This window comes from Pinus tabuliformis, chromosome 5_1 (genome assembly GCF_031772625.1).
Source record: "Pinus tabuliformis cultivar Carrire ecotype Pingquan chromosome 5_1, CPIR1, whole genome shotgun sequence".
Taxonomy (NCBI): Eukaryota; Viridiplantae; Streptophyta; class Pinopsida; order Pinales; family Pinaceae; genus Pinus; species Pinus tabuliformis.
Genome location: NC_142305.1, coordinates 526,749,879 through 526,773,064, shown reverse-complemented (window position 1 = coordinate 526,773,064; position 23,186 = coordinate 526,749,879). Strand labels below are relative to the sequence as shown.

The 23,186-nt window shown below is 36.3% G+C and overlaps 2 protein-coding genes across 2 annotated transcripts; both read right to left on the bottom strand.

Moving 5' to 3' along the window:
- Window positions 1-781: 781 nt before the first annotated feature.
- Window positions 782-1,345, bottom strand: LOC149165850 (aspartic proteinase nepenthesin-1-like). The gene has a single exon (XM_089429952.1). It carries the CDS (start codon window positions 1,343-1,345, stop codon window positions 782-784), a length of 564 nt encoding a protein of 187 aa, XP_089286078.1.
- A 996-nt stretch (window positions 1,346-2,341) lies between these two features.
- On the bottom strand, window positions 2,342-2,959 carry LOC149165849 (uncharacterized). The gene has a single exon (XM_089431207.1). It carries the CDS (start codon window positions 2,762-2,764, stop codon window positions 2,468-2,470), a length of 297 nt encoding a protein of 98 aa, XP_089287333.1. The 5' UTR covers window positions 2,765-2,959; the 3' UTR covers window positions 2,342-2,467.
- Window positions 2,960-23,186: the final 20,227 nt, after the last annotated feature.

The window sequence follows — 23,186 nt, the reverse complement described above, 5'->3', positions numbered from 1 at the left end:
TAATTATCAACACAAAATATTTTTTAATTTTTATTTAAATAACAAACAACACAATTTTTTTGATTTAAATAACAAAGTAAAAACAAATGTTTTTAATTTATTATTTATGTTGATTTTTTTTTTTATATGATTTTTTTTTTTAATTAAAATAAATAAACTATACAAACAACAACAAACCGTAAGCAAAAATGGCGGCAATGTATTCCTCCTCAGCCCAGAAATGGCGGGCAATCTCCTCGATCCATATCTCCTCTCCATTTCAGGGCCAATAGCTGCTTCAGTTCCGAAAGAACAATAACATTCCTTTTCTGTCAGAATAGTTTGGAAACTATGCGTAAAGTTGAATGTCATTGAAGAAATGTCATATGCCGGGTGAGATGTAACTTCCACCAGAGCGTCAACAATCATCATGGAGTCAACCGAACCACTTGCAATTAACTCAACATAAGAATCCCCCATTTCTGCAAACAAGCGAGCCATTCCCTTCTCAATCTCGTCATCCTCCATATAAGCTTGATCGATGCCAGATTCTCCTCGTTGATTATGCAACCTTTAATGACTCCTGAGTCCCATGACTTTGGGTCACAAGAACATGAACCAGTTATAAAAATTGTAAAAATTGTTATCTTAAATGAAACTCAAGAGTTGCATAAACAAGAAAAATGGGCGATACTTTGCTCTACATCATTAGAGCATTTATCCTTTCATAAAACTTTAAAAACAATATTTTCTTCGTGACCATAATTCTTGTGCATCGTCTCAGCCAAGTTGCAAATTAACACTATATTCTTGAGTTGCCAAGTTTCCGTTCAAACAAGTGCGGAAGAAGATACACTTGAAGAAAACTGACACCCACAAGAGCTATTGATTCAAAAAGTGCTTTGTGAATAACCCTCCTGCTCATGGCCGCATTTGTGAGCATTGAGGGCAAGGAAAGAGAACCTGGTGAGAATCCTGCTATTCCATCTATACTTTGGAATAAAGGTCCTATAACCTTAGCGTTGAAACCTATGGTGATATTGGAAACCGATTGAGAAGAAATTATTAATTTCTCCTTTAGAACATCCGCATGGACGGATTGCCTGCTAGCATATCCAACGTCGAAAATACATGATCCTCGATTAGAGCAGGTTAACCACGCGGCGTTGTCAGTGGACATTAAGGTGCACACATGATATTCGCAAGGGATCGGAGTTGAGGACTTTCCAGTTGCCTGGTACTTGGTCCACATTACTTCGCTGCCAGTGTTGAATAATAAGTAAAAGGATTCAGGTGGCGTACCAACTGAAACCTCAAAGAAAAATTCTCCTGTTGTTACGCTTAATGGAGTATTTATATCTTTCATTTGATAGTCACCCGACTGCAATTTATGAGCATTGAGTCTAGACCTGTGCTGCAGCACTTCAGATCTCGCTTTGCTGCGTAGGACTGCTCATTTCACGCGCTCGGCGGCAGTGATATTTGGAAAGAGCAATGAATCTCTATGGTAAAGATCTGTTCTCAATCCATTCGGCAGTTGCGCCGAATTAAAATTGCCGACATACCTCGTGCATTCGATCAAGGGAAGGAAAATAATTACAGAGAAGAATAACGAAGGAATGATAATATGAAGCTGGCGTTTGCAGCCAGCAGTGGCAGGAGATTGTGCAACCATACCGACCATGGAGATGGTCAAAGCAATTTGCCTCGCCCTCGTATCACTATGATCGGACATGATAATAATTAATTTGAAGTTTGGCAAGCTCTCTCACTATGCCGCAAAATCTTATTGTATTTATGCCCCTCGTCCCACCGCACGTTTGTGCGACATGCACACCGCCTTCCTCAACGCGTCACCATGAAGACGCCTCTTTTCTGCTGACTCGTCGGTTACCACACCTTGAACATCTTAAACCCTAGATCAAATCAAAACAACCAATGCAGAAAAATTAGGATTCTTTGATCATGCTAGAGAATCTTGGCACGATCTCCTCCTTATTTTATGAATTGAAACCTGATATTTCTCATGGAATCAGTTGAGTCAGATCAATCCTCAGGTCGGAGGGTCCATCCGGGCGAGGGTTTGAAAGTTCTTCTTCTTCGATCCATTTTTCTCTTCGCCATTGTGAGGAGGTCCTCTTGTTCTTGCTGGTAGAATGAATTTACGCCCTACTGAATACGATTTCCATCTCAGCAAAGCAGCTTGTGTGAGAGTCATTAACATTGATAGCAGGGAACAAATCGAGCCAAATTGTGGCAGCTGCTGGGCGATGGCCTTCTGAAATTCGAGGTTGCTTTTAAGTTTTTTTTTTCCGACCTGAGTCTCGGGCTGAAGATCGCCCACCTCTCCAATCTCAAAGCCCAAGTGCAACAGGTACTTACAAATCAAATGTCTCTTCATTCACTGAGATTAGGAATGATACTAAGATTTTTAATTCATAGATATCATCACCCCAATATTTCTCAGATTAACTACAGTACCCAATACCTAGGTATGAAGATAATTCGCTGCCATCATCAATTCCAGAGTAATTTCAGGTTCAATATGAAATTCAGTTTCCTTGCCGCTGGCATATTGCAGAGACCAATAAAAGTATTGGCAAACTTTCTCTAGAACAGCAGTACTAATTTCGGGAAATCTGACTTCTCCAAGTGTTGTTTCCGTGAAACTCCCTGTAGATGTTAGCATATTCTTGAGAGTGTTGGAGACAAGAGCTGCCTTCCGATCAATAACGAATTCAAAACCCTCTGCACTAATGAGTTTGACTGTGTCCTCCTTCCTCATTTTGCTGCCTTTCGCTGTCAAGAAGAAGGACGCCGACGCTGCACTTGCGATGATAGGAGGATTCGATCCCCAACCAATTGAATTTTATTGCATACAATTGCTGGAAACTAAGAAACTCGGGGCATTACAGGTTCCTTGACTGGATCGATGGCCAGGCCAAGGAAATCCCAACAAGAATAAGTAATGAAATGCAAAAGGTGGATTTTTTATTTTTATTTTTAAATCTAAAATTAAAAACTAATTTTTTATTATTATTATTTTTTAAATCTAAAATTAAAACTAAATTTCATCTAAAAATTTAAAGATGTTTTTTTTTTCACAAAATTCTTTATTGTCTTTTTGCAAATTAGCTCTCCAGCAAGAGTTTTTTTATTTGAACAAAATCAATAGATTTTCTGATCTTCCTGATCGCACGAAGCGCAGGAAGAGAGCATACTAATCACTTGATTTGTTTTTATTCATGCAGGGGGGGTGTTTTTGAAAAGACAAAATTTAAAACTAGCTAAACACTAAATCATCAGAAAACTCAAACATGAATTCCCTTATGAAGATCCTGCTGTCACCAGGTCTCACAAGTTATTTTATCTAAAGAAAAATAAATACTGAATTAAATTCTAATGCCTAATCCCTTAGCACGGTCCCTGGCAACAACGCCAAAATGTTGGGAAATTTATTGGGCTTAAATTGCTGCATTAAATTATCAACCAGGGAAACTCGTAAGCTTGTGATGATGCCAGCAAAGTATATGCAGGAGTAGGCAACTAACTCTATGTCTAGCTAAATTATTTACGATTCAATATAATATGCAAGGGAAGAGGCTCCTAACTAAGGAGGTCCTGGTTGTCCTTCCCTACAGTATCATAGAGAAATCATTGATTACATGAAACTAAAAACTTGAAATGAAAACAAGAGAATAAACTTAGTTATTGTTCAGATTTAAGTAGAGAGAGAGACTAACTTAGTCTCTTGATTGTCCTCTCATGTACTAATCCAAACTAAACTAAGAGTCATTCATAAGCATAAGAAATGAAATGACTTGAAACATAAAAGCATAAAAGAATGAATTTCAATTACCATATAAATCAATGGAGAGAGAGCCTAACTTAGACTCTTGGTATCTCCTCATATGATACTTGAAACATAAAAGCAAAAGAATGAATTTCAATTATCATACAAATCAAATAGAGAGAGAGAGAGCCTAACTTAGACCCTTAGTTGTCCTCTCATATGCTGATTAGATTCTAATTTAAAACTCATTCATCAATCACAAACAAATCCTCAAACATCTAAACAAGTAAATGAAATAAGATCTAATATGAAATAACATGTTTCTCTCATCCTTTTAGAGTGAGCTCAATTCTCTTAAGAACAAGACAAATTATTCCATATACTACATTAAGGAAAATTAAATCTAAAACTACATAATGGAAATATATGTAAAACTTATATCTAAAACTACATAATGAACATATATGTAAAATGAAGCTTTATTCTATTCCATCATCAGTTGGATACAATGCTCTAAGAGTCCTCCCTTTGGAATGGAGGAGGTACTCCTATTTATACAATAGGATGAGATAACAAACTCATAATGATGATCCACTAATCTCTCTTTTAGTTCCATACATTTCTCAACCATCTAGACACATAACCCTAGCCTCCATGATTTCCTCCATGAGGTCCATGATTTTCTCCATGATCTTTTCCATGAGGCTTATCTTATCAAATTCGAATTTGATCATTCAAGGCCACATAAAGATGCCCTGGAAGCTTCCTTTGTACCTACACATGTCAACAAACTCATTCTAATTGTTAGGTATAAGTATAAGCATATTATTTTCTAAAGTTTAGCCATAAATTCACTTAAAAATGTTAAGAATTAATAAACTTTGGAAAATCATAGTTATAACCCAATAATGAGGTAAATGTAATGATATGGAGGTGACATGAAGGTAAAATGTGAAGATATCGGTGAATAATGGAGTGAAAATAGGGACCATTGTGAGGCCCAACACACCTATTCTGGAAAGAGTAAATAAAACCACATAGTTTAAGAGGACTACAAGTTCAAGTCCCGGGGTATCTCTCAATCCTTTGGTGGATCCTAGGATTAGTAGTTTCTTATCACATTGTTGATAGTGCTGGATAATTCACCAACACTAGGGGGTCTCCTTGGTATGTGTTAGAAATTAAATAATAGAGCAATGGAACACACAAAATATTGCAAAAAAATAAACACAAAAACATATAAAACAAGAGAGACACAAATATGTGGTTCTCCCAATTTGGGCTATGTCCATGGAGAAACAACCAGTCCTTCCTTTATATTATCCAAAAAACTGAAGGGAAACAACCTACAACAAATCCAATGTAACTTCCTCTTCACTCTCACACAATCTCCTTTGTTTTTCTCATATAGAATAATACATAGGCTTAACACAATTCCCTCATATAAACCAAAGGTTGTGTTTTAGGGAAAAATTGCTAAATTGACATAACTTCTACCATTAGATCTTTTGCCTAATGACCCATATTTACTACGAAATTACGATATTTTACAAGACAAATTTTCATCTAATTTTTTCTTTGGGGGCGTTGCCCTCATATTGCCACCAAGGGGGGCTCCAAAGAATCGTTGCACCCTGCCCCCCATGGATCCTCTTGACAATGCTCTTAGTGGGGGGGCAAGCCCTCCCACACCCCATTTGGGATTGGAATCCAAACACAATTGAAACAAGACCTTTGAATCCGGAAGATAATCAGGCTCCACACCCAACAATATGAAGTCACAATTAGACTTTAGACTATTTGCGATAGGGACCCCATTCAGATACCATCATGGGTGCCATTGCATGTGTATTTTTCTCTTGGATATAGAATGCAGAGATAAGTGTGAGTCCAAATGCAATATGTTAGAAGATGTAGGAAGAGACCAACTCTCCATTGATGGCTTGTACAACATGATATAAGAATACAACATCAACATCATGAGCAAGAACATGCCTTAAGGAAGCATTAGATAACTGAAAACTAACTAAGACATACACAAGGGAAAAGTGATACAAATCAACTGCGAATTAGTTTACAATCAACCACATTGAATTGAGAGAAAAGATTCAAACACAACACACAAGATGCATGATAATGAATTGGTTCATAAACATATAACTGATGTGTAGACCACATCCATACATAATTGAATTATTAGATAGGCAATATAAAAACCGAGGAATGCATGAACATAAAAATTTCTCATTAATATTTCCACCCATTCAAATACATGTACAAAAATCTCATCAAAACCCAATAGTGGGATGGGAGAAGTTCATATCATCTTCATAACATAGAACTAGTCTCACAATCCCTCCACCTATTGGCTATCAAAAGCAAGTGCTTTCAATGCCTCAAGCACAAGATAACAATCCTATAACTAGCCTAGATTAAGTGCTAAATGTTCCCCCGAATGAGGCGTGAGGTTACATTTATAGAAATGAGGAGGCTGACCTTTCACCTTCTCCTATGACCCTTGGAATTCCCTTATGATATTTTGACTTCCAATTGGCTCTTGGGCTTCTCTAGTAACTTTGGCGTTCTTTTTTGCCCTTTCCCATGATTCGCATTACTAATAAAAATAATATTTTACAATATGATAAATATAAAGTCAATGAGTTTTCTAGTAGAATTTTTATTTTTTTATTTTTCGTTAAAAGTCTCGATGATGACTTCGTTACACCCTTGGGCCATCTTGGCCACCAATTCAGCTCAAGCATCCACATAAATGATGAACATCTGCTTCCACAATTTCAATCCTACAATCAAACACAACCAAACCATTTATTAAGCATCAAGACAAGTATAGTTTAATGAAATCAGAAGTAAACATGACTATAATAATGAACAAGAATTCATAGCCCTAGATGTTAGCATTAAGATTGCTTGGCTCAATCCTACTTTATTGCTAGTGAGGGTGATCCCCTTCGATTTATTTTCCTCTTTAATATCCATTGTTGCCTTTAAGTCGTGGCAGTGAATTTAAGGTGATGTGGTCCTTTGATCATAGTCTTTCATACACTTTGTAAGCGCTAGACTTATTTATATCATCCTTGTGTCATTGTATTCTGTGGTTATTCTTTATAATTAGGGGAGTTTTGAGGTCAAAATTGATCCAGGAGGATTCCATTGATTTAGTTGCATAGGTGTTCAAGTGTCGTCGTCAGTGTTTAGAGTCATCGTCAATTTAGTTTGGTGTCATCAGTTCGACAGTGTGGTTATGGATCAGGGTATATAGGTAATGTTGGTTTCATGGCATTCAGTTGAGATGGTTTAGCACCTGGTTGTCGACATGAGTTCATTGACATTTCCACCAGGATTGGTCAACTACATGTGTCGTGTCGTTGCCTCGCATGATTTGGGTGTCGACAAAGGGATATCGTCGCAAAGGCAGCTGGTGTCGGTGATATGTATATGGTTTATGTCACATGCGACAAAAGTGTGGTAAAAGGGTGTTTTTACACCTAATGTAAAACCTAAAACCTAGTCTACATTTAAAACCCCTAATCAAAATCCTAATCCTAACTCTAGTCCTAAATCTATGCATCATGCATTGATAAACAAATACAAACCATGACTTGAATACCTAAGACCTAGTTCTAAGTCCAAACCATCTCATTGTTAACACAATGCCTAAGTGTTAAAACCTAATTCCGAAGCCTAAAACCCTAACCTATTATCTCTTGGCCTATGTAATTACATAGAAAAAACATTATAATACAATACACAGTCAGCCCTAACTGTAGAGGCAAATCGCGTCGGAGAAGGCCAACATGTGAATGTATATTGTAAACCATTGGAGGTATGTGCTGACAGTTTTGGAGTTATCCCAAGTTTGTAGACCACAACGGAGAAGGCATGTGAATGAGCCAGAGGCGAAGTAAACTACAATCACTAAACTGTCAGCTGGAAACTATGTTGGAATCGTTAGCAAATACTGTTAGCAATGTGAACAGTCAGGTATATAGACCATTAGGGTTTGTAACCACAGTCAGTTGGAAAACCGTAGTGGGAACCGTGTCATATGAATGGGCCGGATTAACCGCCAACCATCACCGTTCGACAAACAATCAACGAAACTGCCAGAGCCCAAACCATCGAGGTCAACCGCCTGTGCACATGCACTGTAAACGCCTCCACTCAGTTAGCTAACTGATAACGGATTCGAGCTAATCCAAAGTCTATTTTGGGTTTTTTTAATACAGTTTGTCAAACAAACTAATTCGACCACCATTTAACTTCCTAGGTGTCCTCTTGCAACTAGATCGAGCCTAAACCTAACCAGATTGCAACCAAATTAACCCTGTATTCAACAAAGGAGGTTTTTAATGTATTTGTAAGCCTTTAAAAGGCATATTTTCCTTCATGGATGAGAGAGTGGTTTTCTGACTTTTGCTTGTAGATTCTAGAGGTCACAAGCAATTTTGTTTTTAGTGTTACAGGAGCATCCAGAGTCAGTTTTGGAAACCATAAGAAGCATTGGAAAGATGGTTTAGGGGGCTATCTAATGACAGTGATAAAAAGTGACTGCATGCATATTCAGACTGATAAAATCTATGTGTAATCAAATCCTTCTTTTCATTCCTAATAAAAACGGTTGCCCATCTTGAAAGCAGACCCAAAGACGTAGTCCATCAAGGACGAACTCCGTCATCAATCTCATTGTCTAGTATTTCTGTGTTTTTACTATTTTCACTTCTGTTATGCATCTATTTTGTGTTTAATCAGCTGTGGTAAAGTATTCTTCTCAAGCAATTTTCCTCAATTTCCGTGCTTTCAGCTAACATTCAATTCACTAATGGTTAATCAATTCTACATCAGTTTTAGTTTATGATCACATTTAGATCATATAATTTGGTATCAAAGGAGGCTGCATTTGTATAATTTTCCATTGAATGTTAACCAGGTCAAAGTTGCTACGAGGATAAGGAATCCTTGAGCAAATCGATCCAGAGATTGGAAAGCGACATGTCGTTCATAAATCGACCATGTCAGGATATGATGCATGTGAAAACACTGAAACTAAGATGAGTGATGAACAATTTCAACAAGCATTCTTGACTATGCAGTAGATGTTGGGAGAATTGTACGAAGACAAGAAGGCGAGAGATGCAGCTTCTTCTTCAAAGACATCGAAGAAGGACAAAGGTAAAGGCAAGGATGATAAACCACCTTCACCTCCATCATCTCCATCATCATCATCATCTTCTTCTTCTTCTAGTGCAAAATCTGAAACAAAAAAGAAACCTAAGAAAACATCTCTTTTGAAACTTGATGTGAAATTTGAGTTACCTATTTATGATGGCGAAATGAATCCTGAAAAGTTAGATAACTGGATAAAGCAGTTAGAAGTGTATTATCGCATTAAGAAAATTTCTAGCGATAAAATTAAAATTTAGTTAGCTACACTTAGAATGGGGGGAACAAATTTAATCTGGTGGGAAAGTAAAACTCAGATAGGTGTAAAGCTTAAAGGAAATGTCATCTCTTCATGGTCTAAGTTTTTAAAAGCTGTTAAGAAACAATTCTATCCTTTAGGATACATGTAACAAGCTGTTATTGATTGGAAACATCTAAGGCAAGGTAAAGGGCAGAGTGTTAAGGAGTTTACTCAGGAGTTCAGAAAGAAAGAATTGACGCTTGGGATTTCATTGGATACACGTGAAACTTTGTTAAAATACATCAGCAATTTACATTCATATTTGCAGCATACTTTATTGATGTTTAATCCTGATGATTTTGATGAGGTGTGTGTTCGAGCCATACATATTGAATCAGGTGGCAGAACCTTCAAGTTTTCATCGGAGTCATCCAAAGAGTTGGAAACCAAAGATTCTAGTGACAGTAAGGGGAAGAACAATTCAAAGAGAAAGAAATCAGCGATCATTCAGAAGGAAAGACCTACTTGTTCTCATTGCCAGAGAATCGGTCATGATGAATCAAAGTGCTGGAAACTTCATCCAGAACTTAAGCCCAAAAAGTTCCTTAAGGAGAAGGATGAAAAGAAGGCCATTGCAATAGTCCAACAAGATCTAGGTTCAGATTTAGGTGATGAAAGGAGGATAACCGCCATGGTTACGATAGGTAAAACTTCTGACACTTGTTCAGGTTCGAAAACTATTGCATCTTCATTGAACATAAATCCTCCACATGAGGATAAAAGAGTTGAATTATTTAACATAAGGATAACTTATAAGCATACAAAGATAGATACAATGTTTGACAGTGGATCACAGGCGAATTTAATCTCTAAATATTTAGTTAAAAGTTTGGGTTTGGAAACACGGAATCATCCAAGACCTTACCCATTAGGATGGATAAATAAATCAACTCAGATAAAATTCACCAAATAGTGTCGATTAAGATTTTCCATAACAGCTAATTACATTGATGAAGAGGAATTAGATGTGGTTCTAGTAGACATATGTGGAGTTGTATTAGGAAGTCCTTATCTTTATGATCGTGATGCAATATTTTACAGGAGAGAACATAAATATCACCTTAAGAAAGATGCGGTTGAATTTATTGTCAGGGCACATCAAAATAAAAATCACTTGAATTCAGTTAATGTTAATTAGATGAAGCGATTAATAAGTTCAAACAAGAGGTTTGTAATCATGTGTGTGAAGGATCAACATAAAAATCAACATGATTCTTGTTTAAGTTATGCAACTCAGCTTAAAGATGGTTTTATTAAAGAGATAGAAACTTGTTTAGTTCTATGTAAAACCAAACATCTTATTCATAAGCATAGATTACAACATGAATTATAGTTTGTGCCTAAAGCTCCTCTTCTTAATGTCAGAATGAATCAATTTAGTTTAAGTTTGGAACTTAACAGTTGTAGGGATACATGTCAGTATTGGGGAAAGTCAATGTTCGACTTCTCTTGTATTGTGTCACCATGTCATATCTCGAACAATTTGGAAACCTCTTTTCAAGTGGAGAGGAAATATATTTGTTTTCATATCAAAGCCTTTTCTAAAGCAGTGTCAAAGTGCCTAATGGGAACTTATACATCAGAGGAAAGTGCTAATCAATGGAAACATCATTTAATGAATAAGGACAAAGTGATTCAAAGAAATCAACAACTAATTCAATACTTTCAGAATCAAACTAAGTTGCAGCAAATTTCACCTTACAGTTGGATAGGTTCATCGCAGAAATTCAACTTAGTAATTAGGCATCAAGAAAGTATTTTAAGTCAAGTATCTGGTTTGATGTCAAGAACATAATTGATTGTCTTCATCTTTCCGCAAAATAGATTGTTTATACATGTTGATGGTATTAAACAACATCCATAAGATACTGTTTTCAAATATTGTGAATCACTAACTCATGGTTCTTCATGGAAAGAATTCAATTGCCATGTTTATAGCAGGTTGTTTGCCCATCGTCGCAATTTGTTCATACTACAGATGGATGGAACAGGTCACCAACTGAAAAAGTGCCATGGTCAGCATCATCAGGGTCATCACTTGTAGGTGATTGATCGAATGTATTGGTACATCGTCAAATCAAGGTGGAAAGAGAGGGAGTTCTACCCTCATCAACTATTTTGATTAGTCAAAACTTTTGTGGTCCAAAAGCTTTCAAGTGGAGTTGAATGATCCAGGAGGATTCCATTGATTTAGTTGCACAGGTTTTCAACTGTCGTCATTAGTGTTCAGAGTCGTCATCAATTCAGTTTGGTGTCATCAGTTCGACAGTGTGGTTATGGATCAGGTTGTACAGGTAATGTTATGGTTTCATGGTGTTCAGTTGAGATGGTTTAGCACCTGGTTGTCGACATGAGTTCATCGACAGTTCCACCAGGATTGGTTAACAACATGTGTCGTGTCGTTGCCTCACAGGATTTGGGTGTCGACAAAGGGATATCATCACAAAGGCAGCTGGTGTCGACGATATGTATATGGTTTATGTCACATTGAGATAAAAGTGTGGTAAAAGGGTGTTTTTACACCTAATGTAAAACCTAAACCCTAGTCTACATTTAAACACCTAATCAAAATCCTAATCCTAAATCTAGTCCTAAATCTATGCATCATGCATTGATAAACAAATACAAACCATGACTTAAATACCTAAGACCTAGTTCTAAGTCAAAACCATCGCATTGTTAACACAATACCTAAGTGTTAAAACCTAATTCCTAAGCCTAAAAGCCTAACCTATTAGCTCTTGGCCTATGTAATTACATACAAAAAAACATTATAATATAATACATAGTCAGCTCTAACCGCAGAGGCAAATCGTGTTAGAGAAGGCCAACATGTGAATGTATATTGTAAATTGTCGGAGGTATGCGCTGACAGCTTTGGAGTTAACCGCCAGTTTGTAGACCGCGACGGAGAAGGCATGTGAACGAGCTAGAGGTGGAATGAACTACAATCACTAAAATGTCAGCTGGAAACCGTGTCAGAACCGTCAACAATGTGAACAGTCAGGTGTATAGACCGTCGGGGTTGGTAACCACAGTCAGTTGGAAAATCGCAGTGGGAATCGTGTCATATGAATGGGCTGAATTAACCGCCAACCATCACCGTTCGATAAATAGTTAGCGGAACTGATAGAGCCCAAACCATCGGGGTCAACTGCCTATGCACATGCACTATCAACGCCTCCGCTCAGTTAGCTAACCGCTAACGGCTTTGGGATAATCTAAAGTCTATATTGGGTTTTTAATGCAGTTTGTCAAACAAACTAATTCGACCACCATGTAACTACCTAGGTGTCCTCTTGCAACTAGACCAAGCCCAAACCTAACTAGATTGCAACAAAATTCACCCTATATTCAGCAAAGGAGGTTTTGATGTATTTGTAGGCCTTTAAAAGGAAGATTTTCCTTCATGGATGAGAGAGTGCTTTTTTGAATTTTTCTTGTAGATTATAGAGGTCATAGGAAGTTTTGTTTTCAGTGTTACAGGAGGATCTAGAGTCGGTTTTGGAAACCTTAAGAAGCATTGGAAAGCTGGTTCAGAGGGACATCTGATGATAGTGATCAGAAAATTGTGCATGCACATTTAGATTGATCAAATCTCTGTGTAATCAACTCCTTCTTTTCATTCCTAATAAAAACGGTCGCCTATCTTGAAAGCAGACCCGAAGACGTAGTTCATCAGGGAAAAACTTCGTCATCAATCTCGCTATCTAGTATCACTGTGTTTTTATCGTTTTCACTTCTGTTATGCATCTATCTTGTGTTTAATCAGCTATCGTAAAGTCTTCTTCTCAAGCAGTTTTCCTTGATTTATGTGCTTTCAGCTAACATTCAATTCACTAATGGTTAATCAATTATGCATCATTTAGTTTATGATCACATTCAAATAAAAAATGGTCCTCCTAAGTAAATTATAAAATAATAGTGGAAATAATAAAATAATATTAGATTACATCATCAAATTTTAGAGGGAAAAAAGAAAAAAAAACTATTTTTTCAACTTATCTCCCTATGGGTTTACTCAAATTTCGAGCGACAACACTCGTTGGATGCATAATTTGATTCATCATCCAAGGATTACCCATGTTGGATACTTTCGATGGACTCTGTTACACGAAAAATGAGAAATACATGAAAAACATGATTGCAATCACGTTTTTCATGTATTTCTCATTTTTCGTGTAGCAGGGTCCATCAAAAGTATGCAACATGGGTACTTTTTGGATGAGGAATTAAATTTTTCATCCAACGAGTACTCCTACTTGAAATTTGAGTAAAACCTTAGGGAGATAAGTTGAAAATATGAGTTGAAAAAGTAGTTTTATTATTTTATTATTTTTTAATTTTTTAGTCCAAAAATGGTGAATCATCCTCCATTGTTGACATCATCATCTTGAATCCTATTGGTTCTTGTGAAGTTTATTTTGGTTGTACATCTTTCTTAGGAGTCCCATTTTAGACCTCAAAATTCCCCTAATGATTTATCCATCGCTTTGCTCGTTGCGTGGATATATTGATCCTTTGGCACCATACGAATTACTTCTTCCACAGATCATTTAAATACTTCATCACACCACCCTTTTATGACCTCGTATTAATGAGTTAATTCACTCCAACAATATTTACCATCCAAGTCAAGAATTAACCATCCTTTCGAATGTGCTATGGAGAAATTCCTTCAATGCTTTTCCCTCGAGGCATTTTTAACATGGTGTAACATGTCATCTCTTTTATGATTTATAATAAACACATCTTTGACCATATGTAATTTCAATTGTCAAATTATCCCTAGTGCATTTACATTATGCCTTGCTGAAAGAGAATGTGACATTGCGTTAGTCACAACTCTATTTTGTGAGAGATCTTTGCAAAGGTGTGAATTTAATCACTAGGGAAGATTGTCTCGCTTCTTTATAATGCACTAATGTGAGTGGGCTGACGCATCAACGGTTCCCATCATATCATCACATAAATGTTGTCCTCTATACCTGCACCATGCGCTTATAGTTTTATCCCTTTATGGTTGTGCGCACACAATTTATCCTATCAACAATAAGAGAAATACCCTCATTATTATGCATTGTGGCACTGGCGCTAGCATGATGACTAGTGAGAAGAGTTCGAGACTGAAATCTAGCAATTCATAATGTGATCATACATGGGTTAAAAATGGACAAAAAAATCCATCAATTGGGGATTTCAGTCCTAGTAGAGGAGGATAACTCTTTGTGGAGTGATCTTCTGCATAGATGGCACAAACAACGAGATTATCAAGCGAACAATCTTTTATGGGGTGCTTCTTTTGACACTTGGGGCAAAAATATCAAGGGCAGCACGCTTGTCATCCTATTTCTTATTAAAACTCAAATGTAAAATTATAAATTTAGCATGCTTAATATTTCCAATTTAAAATATTCCAAAATATTTACCAATTCCAGTCTGGTTACTCCACTAGAAGTCAACTTAGGATTTTTAAGGAGATCTTGAGAGGCTTTCATTATCTATCCTTGTCCACGTGAATATATCTTGCAAACTTTGACGATATCATCAAAAGTAAACACTAAGATATCTCTTGCTCCTATCAAATTTAACAACTTCATCAATTCTTCCATCATACGCTTTAAGAAAATAATCTTTTTCATTTTAGGGTCCAACCAATCCTTCCTCGCACATTGAATATTATATAGAAATCTCTCTAGATAGTCTTCCAAACTTTTGTCTTCCCTTTGTACCATTATGAAAATATCCTCCTTCAATTTTTCGACCTTGCAATAATCTTGATACATTTTGACGAATGTATGTCTCATGCCTTCTTAGGTGGTGATGCTCTTTTTTGGTAATCAATTGAACCATCACAGAGTGAAATCTTTAAGAGTAGTTGATAATAGCTTCAATTTTTGTGCGTTAGTTAAATAATCCATACTATGACATAAGATGTCGAATTCAAATAGGAAAGTGTCGGGATCCTCACTCACCACCACTTGAAATTGTGGAAGTACTGTTGGGGAGATGTTTTACATTTGTACATTAGCAGTTGAAAGCCAAAAGTTGTTTCATTCTCCTTCTTTGGCTGGTTCATTTCACCTTCTCCTTCATCCATTCTATTGCCTCCAAAAAAACTGATTCAGATTGTAGGGGTGGAAATCTAGTAGTTGGATTAGTATGGAATGGTAACTGCACTCATCTTCCCAACATAGTTTCAATAGCAGGATTGTTAGAGGAGGTGGTGGAGTAATCTCCCATTCCAGCTACTGATGCTTCCCTTGAATTCTCTAGCACTTCACCTTCTCTTCTCCTAGCAATGCTACTGATATGGACTTATACGGGAACACAACATAATATAGATACAAACATAAACACTGAGATGCATCAGAAATAAAATGTCATTTCATTAATATCAAAGAATTGAAATATGTTTACACACATAATGGAAATAAACTAGCTCGGGTAATGGTAGCTATCTCTAAGAAGATAAGTGGAGACTACATGCCTCTGAACTGTGTTACAATGAGGATCAATGGCCTTTTTATTATTGAACAACAAGGGAAAACCCTAAACAACCAAAACATTAGCCGCAGGATATGGAACACCAAGAGTTTGTGGGCCCTGTTGGGGTTAGTTGGGAAGCCAACTTCTCGGGGTCGTAACATGTTCATATGATCTCTTTTTGGTGCTTACGGTACTTCGTTGGAAAGATCTCTTCGAGTACTACAAGATTTGCCACAGACCCCTACCTATGACTATGGGATTGCTGCAGATTTCAAAAAAAATGCCGTTTAGGGGGCCAAAACAACTCTGAAAGTTCAAGACCCAAAAAATGCTAAAAATAGTAAATGCTGCTATAATCAAGGAAATAGATGAAAATGACTGGAGGTCTAGGTGGAATAGGTGGGTGGCCACCAATATCACCCTGGATTAGCTACTACCTCCTAAGTTACTATTGAGGGGTATTTCTATTTTATGTTTACCAATTGGAGTTTTAAATTTTCTCTTACCTCTACCTTTCCTACCTCTCCCTCCACTTATAGAAGACCAACATCATCTAGATCTAATGAGGCGGGAAACTGATGAAATGTGGACGTGCATGTTCTTACCTCTCGTCTTACCGCTCCCACCACTTTGTGTTCCAAGATGCTAAGATACTGCAGATGAGGAAGTCTAATCAAACATTTAACCAATCAAGTCCTATTCCCTTGGCACATCCCTAACAATGGCACAAATAATGATAGGCAATTTAATTGTTTAAATTTCAAGTTCATTAAATTATCAACCAAGGCTCATAAGCTAATTAGGCACTTCAACACTATATGTAGGATTATATCTAATTGGAATATTCTATCGCACATTGCGACATTTAATTAGAAATTAATTTCTGCTAGACATGATTCATGCTTCTCTTAGTTAACAAATATTCTATATACATTAGTATCAAAATCAATTTAGAATCATCAATGTTCAACAAATTCTAGTAATAGTAACAACTACTCAATCAATTCACACTTATGCCGGAAAGAGTAAATAAAACCACGTAGTTTAAGAGGACTACAAGTTCGAGTCCTAGGGTGTCTCTCAACCCTCTGGCGGATCCTTGGATTAGTTGTCTCTTAACACATTGTTGACAATGTTGGATAATTCACCAACACTAGGGGGTCTCCTTGGTATGTGTTAGAAATTAAATAATAGAGCAATGGAACACACAAAAAATTGCAGAAAATAAACATAGAAACAAATAAAACAAGAGAGACACAAATATACGTGGTTCACCCAATTTGGGCTATGTCCATGGAGAAACAACTAGTCCTTCCTTTATATTATCCAACAAATTGAAGGGATACAACCTACAAAAAATCCACTATGACTTCCTCTTCGCTCTCACACAATCTCCTATGTTTTTCTCATACAAAATAATACACAACTGTAATACAATTCCCTCATATAAACCAAAGGTTGTGCTTTAGGGAAAAAATTGCTAAATTAACATAACTTCTACCATTAGATCTTCCGCCTAACGAGTGACCCAAATTGATAATGAAATTACAATATTTTACAAGAACTTTTTTAATCTATTTTTTTTCTTTGGGAGTGCTGCCCTTGAATCCCTGCCACGTGGGGCTATAAAAAATCACTGCCCCCCCCCCCCCATGGACCCCCTGACAATGCTCCTAGTGGTGGGGCAAGCCCTCCCACACCCCCCAGTGGGGGATTGGGATCCAAACACAACTGAAACAAGACCTATGAATCAAGAAGATAATCGAGCTCCACACCCAACAATATGAAGTCCCAATTAGACTTCACACTATTTAGGATAGGAACCCCATTCAAATACCAACTTGGCTACCATTTCATGTGTGTTTTGCTCCTTTATATGGAATGCAAAGATAAGTGTGAGACCGAATGCAATATGTTAGAAGATTGAGGACAAGATCAATTCTCCATTGATGACTTGTAGAACATGATATAAGAATACAACACCAACATCATGAGAAAGAACATGCCTTAAGGAAGCATCAGATAGTTGAAAAATAACTAAGGCATACACAAGGGAAAATTTCTAGAAATAAAATGTGAATTAGTTCATAATCAACCACTAACATTAACATTGAATTGAGAGCAAAAATTCAAATCTAACACACAAGTTGCATGAAAATGAATTAGTTCATAAACATGTAACCAATGTGTAGACCAAATGCATACATAATTGAAATATTAGGCAACCAATATAAAAACAAAGGAATGCATGGAAATAAATGCATGAAGAGAAGAACTTCTCATTAATATTGTCACTCATTCGAATACATGTACAACAAGCTCGTCAAACCCAATAGTGGGATGAGATAAGTTCATATCATCTTCATAACATAACACTAGTCTCACAATCCCTCCACCTATAGGCTACCAAGAGCAAGTGATTTCAGCTCCTCAAGCACAAGATAACAATCCTAGAACTAGCCTAGCTTAAGTGTTAAAAGTTCACCTGAATGATGCATGATGTTACATTTATAGAAACAAGGAGGGTGACCTTTCACCTTCTCCTATGACTCTTGGAATTCCCTCATGACATTTCGACTTTCAATTGGTTCTTGGGCTTCTATACCTTTGGTGTTCTCTTTTATCCTTTCCCATATTTCTCATTAATGACAAAAAATATTATTTTAAAATATGATAATTATAAAGTTAATGGGCTTTCTGATAGAAAAAATAATTCATTAAAAAATTTGATAATGACTTCGTTAGGCCCTTGGGTCATCTTGGCCTCCAATTTAGCTCAAGCATCCACATGAATGATGAACATTGGCTTCCACAATTGTAATCCTACAAACAAACACAACCATTGATTAAGCATGAAGATGAGCATAATTTAATGAAATCAGAAGCAAATATAACAAATAATAATGAACAAGAATTCATAGCCCTGAGATGCCAGTATTAAGATTTCTTGGCTCAGTTCTCCTTTATTGCTAGTGAGGGTGATCCACTTTGATTTGTTTTCCTCTTTAATATCCATGGTTGCCTTTAAGTCGTAGCGGTGCCTTTAAGGCGATGTGGTCCTTTGATCATAGTCTTTCATACACTTTGTAAGTGCCAGACTTTATATCATCCTTGTGTCATTGTAATCTATGGTTGTTCTTTGATTTATCCATCGATTTGCTGCTCGCATCGATCTATTGATCCTTTGGCACCATGCAAATTACTTCTTCCACATATCATTTAAATACTTCATCACACCACCCTTTTATGACCTGGTATCAATGTGTTAATTCACTCCAGGAACCTTTACCATTTGGGTGCATTAACTATCCTTTCAAATGTGCTATAGAGAAATGACTTAGTTGCAATGTGTTCATAATGCTCGCTTTCATGTGATGCTTTGTATTACGTTATGAGCTCCTTATCATTACTTTGGTATGAAATATCTCATATGAAATTTCAACATTACCTTTTCTTATTCATTACACCCTCCATTATGACACATTCTCATGGCTTTGTCTTATTCAATTATGCTTAAATACTCATTCAGTGCAATATAGATATAACATCAATGCATCCTTTTGATGGTCCTTGAATGTGAGACTCATCACATCACCGTGTTACTTTCATTTTTTTTTATAATGCGTTCTTCATGGCTCCACATAGCCTTTTGGATGGTTATTTTTTTTATGGCAATATTGGATTTAATGTACCCTGGTTGATTTCATTTCTTTTATATATATATTGGATTCCACAATGTTTTACTGGTCTAATTATTGAGTCGACAAATGGAGTCATTTATTGATATTTTCCCTTCACTAGTATCAATTGCTTTCATTATCTTTCCTTTTATCACACCACATTTTGAGTAATATGGAAGGTGACTCATTGTTGGGTATTTTTATGTTGATTGTTGATTCTCCGAATATTAGGGAATCAAACGGACATGGGCGTGGTCAATTATTTGACCGCGCCCATGTACGTTCGATTTCTGAATATTCGGGGAATCAACAATCGACTTAAGCTCAAGGCTCGTTGGCATTGCTGGTGTAATTCCTCCCCAACTTATTCTTTGTCTTGTTGTATTGTTTTAACGTTACATGTGGCACATGTGTCAAGCAAATCATATCATAGCCTGATAACCAAAATGCTTTCTTTGTCCATTACTAGGTGTTACAACACATGTTAAGTGTAATGCTTCACTATTTCTCTTTAACTCCAGCGCATAGTATTGCACTTTTTGACCTCTTGACGCCTTTCTAAATTTTGATTTTCACATAGCCTTGCCCAATCCTCATGGTCTGTTCGCATGCACTGAAAATTCATCTTATTTAATGTGTTGATATTCCGTTGATTAGTTTCAATACAAGCCTTCATGGCTTGAGCATAATTTATATAGGTTCCGATTCGTCCATTGTATGGCCTTCAAGAAGTTCTTCAATGTGATTATTATGCACAACCTTTGATGCATTTCTTTCATTGGTGTTGCTTTTGCATTATTCCTTTTGGCAATGCATTGTATCATGCATTATAGTATTGTTTCCATGGCATTTTAATCAATCGCTCGATTTGCATTTTCCACCTATTGATCATAGGTGTGTCACATAGCCTCATCTTTCCAAAATCTCATTTGATGACATAGCTTGAAGGGTCACCTTGCAAACCATAATATAATATAGATTAGAAACAATATGTGAGGTAAAATATTTTTATTGCAATCTTAAAAGTTGAGGCTTCAAATATACAATAGTCATATTTTAAGTAATTTTGCAAATATAAATACTTTAAAAGATTTTATGATGTAAGGTGACATGTGGAACCATCTTTCATGCATGACCAAAACCTTTCCTTTGCAGGATTTAACACTAAAGTGTGTAAATAGATTCAATGATTGATGATGGCATTGGCATGTGGTGATTGGTAATGGATATTTCATTGTGTCCAATCAATTGAGAATTTCTTCTTGTGCTATTTAATCTTAAAAAAACGTTTTTTTTTTAATGGTGCATCTTAAAGAGAGATTGGTTCCAATAGAACAAAGTTGCTTCACATGACCTTCTTGAAAGAACACTATACAATGCCATATGGGGAGGCTTTTGGAACTCAATCTCAAATACAATCCCAAACCAATTTAGCCACCACACAATACTAACAATTAAAAGTTGTTGGGGTCCGAGTTGGGTAATGCAAATTAAAATATGAGGATCAAGTTAGCCTGATTTATCCCTTCACACTTAGTCATGATAATCTAGGGTTTCAATATATATGGGCCATTCAACAATGTCCCAAACCCTAATGCATTCAAAGGAATGAGGACCATAGTGAAGAAAAGTGAGCATCTGCAATATGCACAATGAAAGCATAAACATCAATAAGGCTTAGTAACATCTGGGCCAATAGAGAATTTGACAAATTTGAAACATTTGCCTAATCCTTAGAACCTTGAACAAGAAGGTGGGGGACCCAAAGTTTGGTGGTAGGAAAATTTTTATGGTGTTGTTGTAGCGGCTACAATAAATGGTGAACCACTGGTAGAATCCAACATCTTTGCCCCAAATCCTTCAATAAATTGGGTATTAAATGGAAGGAAGATTTGAATTGAATACCACAGGTACCACTTAAGTTACTTGACCATTTATAGATATGTCATTCATCTGTCTCCACAACTAGGTCCCGTTAGATTTTAAACACCACGTTACGAGCTTACACTTGTCAGCCTTCAATAGTGATATATAGATCACAACAAAGGGCTTATTATATTCAGAAATTTAGAGTGAGTTTTTGGTGTTGCTTCGCTGTTAGCGGGCCAGTTTGATACCCTGACAGAGTCACTCAAGAAATCACAAGCATTGCTTAACTGGGAGCACGCATGTTCAGTGCCCTTGCAAAGTTGCTTGCTTCACCTCTCTATGAATGAATCCTTTCTCTTCTTTACATATATTTTATTTTGATTATGCATTTGGCATTTTATTAGCCATTTATTGCGCGAGGGTGGAAGAGGGATCCCAACTTATTTTACAAGCAAGAGAGGTTGTTTCTTGTTTAAAAAAAATGAAAAAAATTATTTTGAGTTAGGTGTGTCATCATGCCATATTTCTACATCACGTCTCTAACTATAAAGTAGACAATGAAAACACAATTTAACTATTAGAACCAAATCAAAAACAAAATTCAGGTTAGAGATATCGGTCTTAAGAATGATTAGAGTTCCCCACAAATATCCATTCACATTTTCCTTGTTAATGGATCATACTCATGTATAAGCATACGAGACATGGTTTCAACACCTATATCTACATGCAACTTCCCCTTGAAGAGACCACAAGCACACAAGACCATTGGATGGGATTTCAATGTTCCAGACAAGGCAAGTGAATTGGATAAAGGGGATGATGGAAGTTATTCGTGGATATAATTATGTACAAACGTGTAGGACATGTAGATAAGAAGGACTCAAATGAGAAGCTACATGCATAATGCAAGAGAATAAATGCTGGATGTAATGCAATGTAAACAAGAAACAAATGCAAATAAGAGAGAAACAATGCTAAAATGCAATAACTGAAAACCATGAGGGACAAAATAAAAGTCAATGTGATGAAATGTACTGCCAGAAGGTAAGATAAATGAAAAATAAAAGTCAATGTGATGAAATGTACTGCTAGAAGGTAAGATAAATGCAAAATAAAAGGCAGTGTGATGAAATGTACTGCTAGAAGGTAAGCTAAATGAAATTAAGAGACATAACTTGCTTATGTAAATGATGCAATAAAGTGAAACTATTCTAATAAACAAATGAACTACCTCTAAAACTAAATCCTTATTTTAATTAAATAGAAGGTCAGGATTATGTAAAGTCAAATTTCCAATGCAACCACAAGAGCTACTCCTTACCTGCAAGCATAAATATTTTAGTAATCAATAAACACATAAGAGAATGTGCAAATGCAAAGATAGTCACCTGTATAACTTACAAAAAACCTTGAGGTTCTTGTCTACTAGTAGAAAAGTGTACCATGGAAGCTTGCATACCCAAACTGCAATCCTTCCTCGATGGACAAAATGATGGATATGAATAACTTGAAGGCATTTCACAAATGTACATTCGTCCATGTTTTCATTCGTAGCAAGCATAAGAAACTATTGAAACTTATTACCAACTACAGAGCTCACCAAGTAATATTTCTCTAGCCAATCAACAATTCGATCATGATATTGAAAACAACCAATTTGAAAGCCTTGAAATTCTTGCAAAGATGAGCTTTCAATGAATTCATTCAATCTATAGAGAAAATCTTGAGAGGAAGAGTTATTTTGTTCAGAGACCTTGTTAAAATTGTGAGGACCTGAAATAACCATGAATAGAGGTTGAAGTGCCTCAATGTCATGACAAGTATCTAAACCTTTAAATAGTGAATGATCAAATTTTATGAGCTTGGTAAAATAAGTTGACGGAGACAAACA